Source organism: Dunckerocampus dactyliophorus, chromosome 3 (genome assembly GCF_027744805.1).
Source record: "Dunckerocampus dactyliophorus isolate RoL2022-P2 chromosome 3, RoL_Ddac_1.1, whole genome shotgun sequence".
NCBI classification, from domain to species: Eukaryota; Metazoa; Chordata; class Actinopteri; order Syngnathiformes; family Syngnathidae; genus Dunckerocampus; species Dunckerocampus dactyliophorus.
In genome coordinates, this window is record NC_072821.1 from 32,400,602 (window position 1) to 32,413,322 (window position 12,721).

Sequence of the window (12,721 nt, forward strand, 5' to 3'; positions counted from 1 at the left end):
CCTTGGCATACCTTATGCAAAGTTAGCTGGAAACTAGTTTTGCATAATCCTTAAAAAAACGACCCTTGACCAAAATGTTTTGTCAGTGCAGTTGACAGATGGCGCATGATGTTGAGATGTCAGTGGCTTGATAAAGAGGACTGTTCAAAATTAACCATCACAATTGTTGGTCTGGCCATGGATCATGCATCCTTGTGGGTTTGGCCGTGCGTGCGGGGGACGCCGGGGAGCTGGGCATTGGACAGGTGCATTCAGAGACGGGAGGGGGTTGGCCTTTGGAGCTGTGTGAGCAATGTAACATTGTATGCATGTTTGAAATAAACCATACTAAACCTCGAGGAAATGTGGCAATGGACTGTCCATCCCCACTTGCCTGTACTTGATGTGGTACCCTTGACCAAGTCACCTAAACCCTAATGATAAATACAGTATATCCCCCCCTCCCCACCTGCCCGATCCAGTTTTTGTTGTGTTCACCGGTGTGATGGGTTAAAGGTAGCAAATTTAATGAATCTGCAAGTAAAACACGTCAATTCATGACAATAAAACGCTTCTTCTTAATTCCTAACAAAGCATTCAAATACCCATTGGAGCCCTATCGACTGTATGAACTTCAAATGTGTCCATTCTGCCTTTGCTCCCAGGAGACACTGACGGGCTTTTTGGTTTTGTTTATGTTAACATGCTGACACTACAACACCACAGAGGTAACATCACCGGGACTTAAAACTGAGAAGTTGAGTAGTAGGTTTGGAAACTTGAATCTTGGAGCGAAACAATTTTGTACATACTGTGGAATTCATTCAGTCATGTTGACAGGACAGAGTTGAGTCGGATGATCAAGTAAAGTCTGAGACTGTTTTTGTACATACCACTTATAGCGTGTCACGATGCTGTTGATCCTTCGTAGAAGATGAAAAGAATGCACAGAATTATATGTAACCGCACTCCACAGGGTTTGAACACGTCGTGGGAAGTCAATCTAAATAGTAATCGAGGAGAGTTTTCAACCCTAAAGCTGTCAGCTTAAAAATGGTTTAGTGATGATTTTGATGCCTTGTCATGCTTATTTAGTGTGATTGCATAACTCTGTGTGACCTTTTGACATTTTCAATGATATTTAATAAACACACTGGTGAACACCAGCAGAGCATCAACACAATAACCCAATAATGCTATATTAGCGTATGTTTTACACTAACGTAGTCGTTACACATTACTTACTGTTAACTTACTGAGCTGCATAGCCAGGTGAAATCCACACTAAACACCTAGAAAGTCAAGAAGGAGCCCTTGCAGACCTGGACTACGTAAATGACATCTGCCTGATGTTTTACGGTGTGGAGCAGGCACAGGAACTCCTGATCAGAGCAGACTGAACGCTGTCTTTTCTCTCTTTCTACTTTGTCTGTCATCCCTCTATCCATGTTGTGTTTACTTTCTTGTCTAGTTTTAACAATAAATTAGAAATTTAAAGAATGCATGTCAAACCACAATTGTAAAACTATAAAAATATCTTTTGTGTTAAAATGTTTGAGTCAACCGCGGATGACATCAAAGAGAGGCAATGTAACTTTCGGTTCCGGTTGCCGCTTTGTTAGCCAGCTACGCTAACAAGGATGTTTGTGATAAAAATACATTAAGAACACAGTTGGACTCACCCGCCGTACTAATAACACACGAAAATGCGCGGCATATTGTACGTTAACAGGAAAATTTTGGCGTAGATTTTCGATGTTAGCCAAAAATCACACTAACCGGGGCGGACGCTAACTGAGGTTCCACTGTATTTTCAGACTTCTTCCGACCATTCAGGTAAGTAAAACAATAAATTACGCTGATCTTATGCCAACCTTGAAGCAGCAAACAAACTGTACTTTATCCTGCGAATACGGTGGTTGACTCAAATATCCAGCTAACGTAATAAGGCTGTGTATTTTTTCATAGACAAACGACCTGATGTTAACCCCAGCTTTAGCCAGGAAGTTGATCAGACCCCATGTAAGTGTTACTCCATTCACCGTACTTGTTTACCGTAGTGAAGTTAGTTTCACCTTGGACGTTGGATATTCATCTCCGTCGCTGTTAAGTTCACGTTGGCAGTTAGATATTCAGCTCCGTAGCAACACTGGTAGTTCCCCCTCACTGTGCACGGCCTGCTCTTACATGGTGCGGGGAGCTTGCACGGGAAGTGCCGCTCTAATCGCTGATTGTGTATAATAGGGACCGCCAATAAATTACTATTGCGTTGAAGGGAGTTTGTTAAAAAAAAACTAAATCAAACCATCGACTTTCTGCACACAGGTTAGTAGGAACTCAGTAACATGGTTAAGTTATACTTTGTCTATTCTGCATCATAAGACACTCTCCAACACATAAACAACAGGATATGTGTAATTGTTTTTTCAAGACACAAAAAAAATGTTCATATAATGGAAAAAAAATCATTGAGACATTCAGACATTTCATCCAAGAACTTTATTTAGCGCCCTCATTTAAACCATGCAAACTTTTATGACCCTACCTCTGAAAAGAATCGGAATCGAGAATCGTTCGGAACCAGAATCGAAATGAGGAATCGGAACCGGAATCGGTCAAACTCAGACAAACACTACCGGCGACCAGTCCTTACGCTAAAGTTAGACTTTGACGACATTGAGGACACAAAGATAGCAAAGTTAAAAACTCCATTTCTCATAAGGAATTCAAGTATTGGTAAATGAGAAGGAGGATGACATTTAACCCGAGGCAAGCGAGCAAAGCATTCAACCTTCACGGAGATTACTGTCATACTGTCATAAGTTACTGTTACTGTCATAAGTGAAAAAACTGGAAATATACCTTCTTCTACTAGATTCCATTCTAACTATGTCACCTGTACTGTATTCATGATATCATTATTACGAATCCTGTTCTCTCTTAATTATCCTTCTTGTTGTGACATCCTTCCTGCATCAATACTATCTCTTCATTTTCCTGCAAAGAAAGTATTTTGATTGACAGCAGAGATGAACAGACACGCCCGTTGTGAGACGAATATAAAGCAGGAGCCTCGAGCATATGCATCCAAGCATCGGGGACCTGGCAGGAAAGGTAAACATCACCTACTTATTACTTACTACTTGCGTATAACTTGGCTACTTGTCACATTACTTACTGCAGAGGACATATTATCTTATTACTCTGTCTTTTTTTCACCCAGATTTGAAGATTAACGAAATCAGACTGCAATCATGACTCCAATCATGACTTCTATCATCCTGTTGCTGTCACTGATAAGCATTTATCCAGTAAGAATACTAAATATGTAAAAAAAAAAAAAAGAGCTGTCAAATTATTAAACATTTTAGTCAAAGGATTAAATATTTTCATCAAATTAATCAGTTTTCAAATTAATTGATCTGATTAATCACTATTCACAACTGTGTGAAATATGCCCCCTTTTTTAAACTGTATTTTATGAACAAAAAAATAAATTTCAGCACACAATTTTATATATTTGTATGTATTAACAGCTCCAAATGAACTGAAAATTTAAATCAGGCTAAAAGATAGCGCACATGTCTGAAAAGATATTTTACCTAACACTAGTCTTTTTAATAGTAGCAGAATCACACTTTAACCGTGTTATTATGAGCCATTAAGGGTTGCGTTCACAGACACCATGTAATTTTTGAAGCTGAATGCATATTTAAATGCAGCAAGTTGTACCTTCTGCAGTAAGAATGACCCTAGTGAGTGATAAGAATATCCACTTACTGTTTTTCTTTGTCTTTCTGTTTATTTAGACCAAACATACACACTTAATAAAGATGTTGTTGTGAAAAGAACGGCAGACTCGGTGGGGAGTCGATTGCGTCCCCGTCTGTCGTCATAACAGAGAGGGGGTGGCTTGACCTGCGTTAATTGCACAAATTGTTTTTTTTTTAACAAAATTAATTAAATAAATTAGTTACTGTCATTAATATGCAATTTTTGACAGCCCTAGTAAAAACATACACCAAAATCATTTTTAATTTGCCTTATACAGAGACAAAAAAGTGATGTATTTTTGTTTTTCAGACCGTGTCCAAGGGCAGTGATGAGAATGGTAAGTAAACCTGTGCAGAAAAGTGTTGACCCACTCTTTCTGCTAGATCAGGGGTGTCCAAAGTGTGGCCTGGGGGCCATTTACGGCGCGTGACTGTTTTTTTTATCGGCCCTTGGCACATTTTAAAAATATGCTTAAACAGGAAAACAAACAACAAACAAACAACAGAATAAAGTTGCAATTTTAAAATTAGGTTGGGGAAAAAGTGGTAATATTATGATAATGAAGTCAAAATATTATGAAAATAAAGTACATGAAAATAATGTACAATAAGAAATTTGAAATATTTGTAAAAAAAAAAAAAAAACAGCAAAAAAGTGTAACGTAAGGAGAAAAAGTTCATACTAATAATACGCTTTGTTAGCTGTACGTCCCAGCATATCTACATGGGTTGCTTCAAAAAGTGTAATTTTTTTATTTTTCTGTACGGAAAAGGTTTGGACACCCCTGTTCTAGATTTATAAACTTAACCAGGACAGTAGTAATTGTTATGTTTAATTTATTCACTTATTAATTTAATTGTAAATTAAATTAATTGTAAATTGTATATATATATATATATATGTATTTTTTTAACTTATTTATTTATTTATTTATTTTTAGAAAACCTGGATGTCAACGAAATCATTGCAAGGGTAAATGCAAACATAAGTAAGAGCACACACACACACACACACACACACACACACACATATCTTTGTATTTGTATAATTAATTTGAATATATTTCTTCTGTTTGCTGTTTGAAGCGACGCATCTGATTCATGGCGACATCGCCTTAAATGTGCAAAGGAATGCCGATCCCTGCACAGACACAGGATGCAAATGGCCGAAATATGGAAAATATGTCTACATTCCCATCTCTATCTCCTCATCTTACAGTAAGTAATCATCCATTTATTTATTTCTTATTTATTTATTTATTTTTGTAAAAATGATACTTTTTTTCTCATTAGAATACTGCATGACTTTTTTCTCATCATATTTGGACTCACAAAATTACAGCTGTTCTTTTTTCCATTTCTATTTGGAGTTTTTCAGCTTTCTTCTTGTCCATGTTGTTCTCCTGATATTATCACTTTATTCCCATAACATTTTGACTTTATTCTCATAATATAATAAAGTTTTCTCAACCTATTTGTTTTGTTTGTTTCTCATACAGTAATATTACAAAAAATATATATATAACATTTTTTTTCTTTAATATTTAAAATTGCATTATTTTTCTTCATAATATTACGGGTTTATTTTCATGAAAATCCTACTTTTTTCACATTGGAATATGATGTTTTTCTCTGAGTATTTGGACTTTATTCTCAGAAAATGACAGTTGCTTTCTTTTTCCCATTTCATTTCCAACTTTTCAACTTTCTTCTTGTACATGTTCTTCTTGTAATATAATGACTTTTTTCCCCATATTTTGACTTCATCCAAGTAGCATTATTTCCACAACCTAATTTTCAAATATGTTTAAATATATTTGTTGTTTTTTTCTCATTATGTTACGACTATAAAAAAAAATCTTCTTACTTTAATATTTCAACCTATTAAAATGATTTATTTTTGCTCATAATATTATGACATTATTCTTGTAAAATTACAAATTTTTGTTAGATTACAACTTTTTTTAATATATATTTTGACTTTATTCTTGTAAAATTACTGCCGATCATTCAATTTTTACTTTTTTTTTTTCTAGAATTTTAGTCTAAAAGGATATCTTTAGAATGTGCCACGGGCCAATGAAAACACAGCCGTGAGCCACAAAAGGCCCCCGGGCCGCACTTTGGACACCCCTGATGTATGGCATTGGGTTGCATTGTCCTATGCTGTATTGCACCTCAGTGTGCTCGTACTGCATGTTTCAGTGCATTTTTAGGACAAGTGATTTCAATAGGTACTGTAGATAACTAGAATAATGTTGAGAGGGCACTCACTACCAGTACTGCATGTGTGTGTCCACAGGCCGCACAGAGCGATCGACCATCATCCGTGGCTTGCTGAGTTTCTATAAAGACACCTGCATTCGCTTTAGGTGGAGACGCTGGTGGCATAGAAACTACCTGTACTTCTTCCCAGGATCTGGGTAGGGAATCACATGCAGCACATTGAAGTTAATGGGACAGAATAAGAAGAGGTTAGCTATTTGTCTTGTGGTGAAGATCTCTAGTAGTAGGAGAAGAAGAAGTAGTAGGAGGGAACTGCCGACAACAAAAGTCGGCAGTTTGACTTTCAGCAAATGAAAGTGGACGGTACAGCTGTTTGGTTCTTGATGATTAAACTCAGAAATTTTCCGAATAATGTCTGTGTCAGGTGTTGGTCGTACCTGGGTCGTCAGCCCAGAGGACAGGCAATCTCCTTGCAGAAAAACGGCTGTGTGTACCTTGGCACTGTGCAGCATGAGGTTCTTCATGCCCTTGGATTCCACCATGAGCAAGTTCGCTCTGACAGAGATGATCACGTCACCATTAACTTCGACAACATCAAAGACGGTTAGCTCGCCTACCTAGATCACATGCAGGCCATATTTTCCACACACCTTGATGCAAACACTCAGAAGAAGACATGGCAAAAAAGAAGATAACATATATAGGCTGCACTTGTCTATAAGCGTCAGGTGTCCACGTTGTAGCATGGGATATTTTAAAGACACACTATAAACCCTGAAATCCTACCTACAACTGCCGCGGTGTTAATGTCCAAGCAGAAGCTGTAGTCATTCTACACTTGGTCAAACTTACTTAAGATTTGTCCGATCAAAACACAAATGGGATATTAGTGTACACTTCACTACTTCCTGAATCTGCACTCTTAGCATCATGGGAACTGTAGTTCTTTTAACCATAAATTAGCCGCATCAATTAAGCCGCAGATTTTAAAGCGTGTGAAAAAAGTAGCGGCTTGTAGTCCGAAATTTACAGTATTCAATTACATTGGTTAACCGTGGTTAGCGTCCGCCCTGGTTAGCAAGTTTTTCTAAAATTTACGCCAAAATTTTGCCACGGTTTGCGTACATTTTCCAGTCAGTGTTACAACTGTGTTTGTAATGTATTGTCATCATAAAACATCCTGTTAGCATCCTTAGCTTGCTAACAAAATGGCAACTGGATCCAGAAGTCAGCTGTGTCGCCTGTCTATGATGCCATCAGAAACTGACTCTAAAAACCCCCCACAGAACACATTTTTATAGTTTTACAGTGATAGTTTTACATGCATAAAGCAATTCTAAATTTATACAAATTACAAATGAAAGGGATAAATGAACAAGGTTACTTTTGTCTCCATTGAAGACTTGGCTGTTCCCAACGATACAATGTGGCAATTTTGTCATGAGTTATTTCTTGAATTCAAGCTGCCTGGTCCTCACGGACCCGTGCGCACCACAATATGCCATTTTATGACCGGCTTATACACCGATGCGGCTTTATGTACAAATCAGTTTTTTCTTCTAAATTTAGTGGGTGCGGCTTATACACAAGAATTTTCGGCACTGTACATTATTTCTTATGGGAAAAATTAATTCGGTTAATGTCTGTTTCGGTTGGAGTTGGGCCTTCTGGAACCAATTAATGATGCTAACCAAGGTCCCACTGTATATTTGTATTTATTCTGGTCTGATCTTGCGTGCAGGAGCTGAAAGAAACTTTCAGAAGGTGGACACGAACAACTTGAGCACTCCCTACGACTTTGACTCTGTCATGCACTACAGCAAGTGAGTATGAACGTGTGGCTTCTAGTAGTGAGGCTCACAGTGTGAGACGTTGAAAACGCTTGCACGGGAGTATAACCTGCATATTACTCTCATGCAGGGGGTTTTCAAAGTCTCACACTGTGGGCCACACAGCTAATGAGCCTGCCTTTTAAGTTTCTTTTTTTTTAAGACAATGGCAAAATATGTTGCGTCCAACATATTTGTGAAACATTTTAAATATCAGTATCTGTTTTAACACCCTAGTGAAGATCAAGCGGCATAGAAAATGATTGAATTAATCTATTTAAACGTTCAATATATTTCATTTTAACATTTTGCCTAAACATTCGAAATGGCACAGATAGACAGCTTAAATGTGAGACTGGAATCAAATACTGTTTTTTGTCGTCAGCTGGTGTGTTTAGCTACAATTTTAATGTTTTTTTTAATGTCATATGATCCCACTGTCACCACTCAAAGTCACGCCTCACACTTAGAAAACGCCTGCTCTAATGGGTGTGGCATGTATTCTATAACAGTGGTCGCAGATGAGTCAAAGTCAAAAATGACATAAAAATATGTCACATACAACCGATGGCTGACATGTTTTTTTTTATTTTGAAGTAAAATTGAGGAATATTTTAGTCATCTTCCTCTTTGGTATCATTGAAATATGTGATTTTGTAGTCTTATCAGGTCATTTTTCATATTTAATTTTCATTTATGCATTATTTGCATGCAGGTATGTCCTTCCTCATTTGCTTGACAAAATGTCTTAATAAATTCCTCGAAAATGCGCTTTGGACATGTAATTATCTGTAATACTGTTTCATTGGATGACATTTATGTATGACATTTATGTATGCATTTGCTTGGTTTGACTTAAATAAAAGTATAATAATGTATAAATGAAAAAATAAATAAGAATATATCAAATAATATAGACTTAAAGAAAGAAAGTGTACAAATATACAAATAATAAAAAACAAATACAAATAAAATAAATACAAAGTAAAAATAAAGTTAAAAAAACTTAATAAGTGAAAAAAATAAATACAAATATATCAAATAAAAAAGACTTTTAAAAAGTGTGAAAATATATCAGTAATAAAAATAAATTACAATTAGTTAAATAAAAGTAAAAATAAATACAATAATCATAAATGAAAACATAAAATATAAAATATACCAAATAAAAGAGAAAGTGTAAAATTATGTATATAATAAAAAATAAATAAAAATAAAGTGGGTCACACCTAATTACCCTTGGAAAATGTGGGTCCCAGGTTGAAACCATTTGAGAACCCCTGTTCTATAAGGTGGTCTTTATTTCTTTATCATGAAACTTGAGCTGAGTTGACTGTAATAACTGACCTCTGTAATAAATTGACTGTAATAAATCAGCAATATTTATGATGAACTGGCTTCCCATTTTCATAGGATTACTGTTCTGTATGCCACTGATGATTTTTTTTTTAAATGTTATTTGTCTTCCAGCATGGCTTTTTCCAAAAACGGAGAACCAACCATTGTTGCCATAAACAATCCTGACGAGGTGATTGGTGGTGCTCAGGAGATGAGCGGCAATGACACTGCACGTGTCAATGAGCTCTATCAGTGTGGTAAGTCCGTTTTTTTCGGGTTATTCACTGAGGTGGCAAATATAGACTTTCATTTCCACTTTCTATTATTTGAGAATACTTTAACTTCAGTGGTGCCTTGGTTAACGTCATTAATCCGTTCCAAACCAAAACGGACTCTAACCAAAGCAAATTTTCCCACAGAAAATTATGTAAATTCAATGAATCCCAAAAATGTTAACACAAAACACATTTTATAGACATTAATTATAGTTTTACAAGCACAAAATAATGCAAACATAATTACAAATGGCAAATGAATGGACAACATTTAACATCACTTTTACCCAGTTTATGCACTCCTGCCACAAAACGTTAAAGGATTTTTAACATGCAATTTTACATTCAAATAATAATGCCACAAACATGACCTACTGTATGAAATGGAGACGTGAACATTTAACATGATTTTACCTATAGTGGACACTCTTGGACAAAAACAAATGGACAACCATATAACAGCAATTTGTTCACCAAAAAAACGTGCTGCTGTCAAATTTGACAAATGTAAAATCCATAAAAGCACTAAAAAGGTGGCGCAACCAATGTGCAAACAATGCAGGCGGTGTGTATCAAAGCGTGTCTCTGCGTGTCTCATTCACATGAATGGGTTCACTTTTCCACCATCTCTTGGAGCAAGTCGGGGGGAATTCTCAAGTAGGTGTAGATAATGGAATTAATGAAGCTAAGGGTAACGCCTGCTGTTGCGTGGCGGGACGCAGCGAGACACGACTGCTTCACAGATGCAGGAAGTGGTGATGACAATGCATACCCATGCGTGCGTACTATTGATCCAAGATGGCGGCGTAAACAAACTGGACAGTGTTTTGGATGCTAAACAAGCAGGCGAATGCAAAATTTGGGATGTTACCCGAAAAACACGCTAACCGGGGTGGTTGTTAGGTGAGGTACCACTGTACTCAAAAATAGAATGAATGGTGCAGTATTAAAATATTGTGAATGAAAGTGAATGTGATCATGTTTGCGAGTATTATGAGTATTATGACCTTGTTTTGTCACAATCTACTATTTTTCTTGCAGATGTGTAAACCATAGAGGGAACGTGTTGGCCGTCAGATTCTGCAGCTCTCATTTCATCGTACATGCTTCCAGCCTAAAACGAATGAACAAGCAGGCGAAATTAATGCCTGCGAATATGAGACAAGGAGAGCGGAACTGCGGCTATACTTTCGAATCAGAATTTTTGTGCCATTTTCTGTTTAGACGGTATACGTCAGGTAAAAAAAAGAAATAGGAGAGAGATTGTTAAGAGACAGTTTAAAGTCTCAGGGCATTGAATCGATTGCAACTGGACTGTTGAGGTTGTCTTAGAAGACGTTTCGCCTCTCATCCAAGCAGGTTTCATCAGACTAGGTGGGACAAACACGAGTCAGGCTAGACAGGACAGCTTTAGTCTGAGAAACTGGTGCAAGATCCAGTGTATTTATCCTCTAAAGCCATCTCTGAACAGCGGGGGGGGTCTGCGACACCAGCATTCTCCCACATACAAAGTACAATGCTGTCCTTTCATCCCTTCCTAAAAGATTCAATCATGTAGCTTCTAACAAATAAACAAGGCATAGCCACCTTGGTTTCAGGTGCATCCATGACCATGATTACGTCTGAATGGAATGCTAACAAAGGTGATATCAAATGACCATCGCTTGTGGGCGGGGGCCCCACTCCATTGTGTCCTAACGACTGTCGTTTGACACCACAAAAGAGCAAAACCATTCCTGTCTGGACATGCCTCCTTGTTTACAGGACAAATACATACTCGGATGAGAGGCGAAACATTTTCTTGGACAACCTGAACAGTCCAGTTGCGATTGATTCAATGCCCAGAGAATACAATGAGCTGGATGAATGAGAATATTCACAGTCAGTCATTTTGAAGGTCTTTCTTGCCCTACTTTGTCCAATTATGGCATTTGATCATTTACTTTTCTTTGATGTCATTGGTGTTGGGAGACTATTTAACTACAAAAATTAAAAGGACTGTATGGTGCGTCACACCATCATCAGGAGTTAAATTATGTGTGCATGTGTTTTGCTTTTCCTGCATATACTGTATATCCAACTCCAGGCCCACAGACGGAATGACTTGGTAATTTAATGCAACTGTTCTTAGAAATACAACCAGTGCAGTGTTCCCTCGATACATTGTGGTTTCGCTAAATTATTTTAGTGTTGTGTTCTGCGTGCTAATTGGCTAAGGGAGAACCCACGTGTTGTGTCCTGATTGGGTAAGGGACGGTAGACCATTGGCAATCAATCTCCTCCGTGACTTCCTGTGCGGTACAGAATGCGTTCGGCTTGCCAAATTTACATACAGTAAATGCTCGATCGCGAGTGGTGTGACAGTGCTGTATGTTTGCAAGTTTTATCACCCACGATGTCGAGAAACGTTCAGCATCGTCAAAGGCACCTGAGGTCGTACCCAAAAGGCAGGGGAGAAAGCTGGACTTGTGGATATGCTAAAGGAATGCAGAAGTTACGTGGCTGTAAGGCGCCATTACGGAATGCTGTAAATGAATATTCAGTTCAAATACGACGACAGGAGCAATATGTTTTTACAAAGATACAAAAACGCTACAGCTGAACGGCACCAGGACAGGAGGCACAGTCAGGGGAGTGAAATACGTGTGAGTCACTTAATAATTTCATGTGTCCAAGTAGGTTGATCATTCAAATTAAAACAAAATTTGGACTTTGAGAGTGTTTGAATGAGAGAGAAATGTGAGAAAATGTTAACGCCTGCCTGAAAAAATTAAATAAAGTGCATTGTGAGGTTTTACAGCTTTAAAACATATTTAAAAATTGTAAAAAATAATAATAATAAGTTGGCTGCTTTGCGGATTTCACTTATTACAAGCTACAAACCTCTAATGCAGGTGGATCCAATGTGCGCACATTATAGAAATATCATTTTACAAGAAAACAGCTAAAATGGAAACATCAGCTGTAATTTTGCAAGAATAAAGTAAAGATATCAAGAGAAAAAAGTTGTAGTCTAAAGAGAAGAAGTAATTTTCTGAGAGTAACATCATAATATTATGAGGAACAAACAAATCAAAGAATAAAGTTGTAATTTTTAGAAAATGATGTTGCAGAAAATGTTATAATGCTACAAGAATAAAGTACATAATATCCATAATATTCTAACATTTTCCCCAATCAAATTTTCCAAAAATTACAACTTTATTTTGTTTTGTGTGTTTCTCAAAATATTACAGTCGTCCCTCGCAATATTGTGGTTCGATTATTGCTCCCTCACTCTATCAGGTGTTTAGAGAAATTA

At 37.0% G+C, this 12,721-nt stretch overlaps 1 protein-coding gene across 1 annotated transcript; it reads left to right on the forward strand.

Moving 5' to 3' along the window:
• The first annotated feature begins 1,876 nt into the window (after positions 1–1,876).
• LOC129178623 (low choriolytic enzyme-like) lies at positions 1,877–10,659 on the forward strand. Its single transcript, XM_054771003.1, has 11 exons — positions 1,877–2,001; positions 2,985–3,093; positions 3,203–3,290; positions 4,063–4,090; positions 4,694–4,741; positions 4,839–4,970; positions 6,055–6,175; positions 6,403–6,581; positions 7,720–7,801; positions 9,278–9,402; positions 10,462–10,659. The coding sequence occupies exons 3-11, from the start codon at positions 3,234–3,236 to the stop codon at positions 10,467–10,469; spliced, it is 780 nt and encodes a 259-aa protein (XP_054626978.1). The 5' UTR covers positions 1,877–2,001; positions 2,985–3,093; positions 3,203–3,233; the 3' UTR covers positions 10,470–10,659.
• Positions 10,660–12,721: the final 2,062 nt, after the last annotated feature.

Coding starts and splice junctions, on each gene's coding strand:
- LOC129178623 (XM_054771003.1), top strand. CDS start 3,234: ATGACTCCAATCATGACTTCTATCATCCTGTTGCTGTCACTGATAAGC. Junction 4,971..6,054: donor CTCTATCTCCTCATCTTACA/GTAAGTAATCAT, acceptor GTGTGTCCACAG/GCCGCACAGAGCGATCGACC. Junction 6,582..7,719: donor CTTCGACAACATCAAAGACG/GTTAGCTCGCCT, acceptor TCTTGCGTGCAG/GAGCTGAAAGAAACTTTCAG.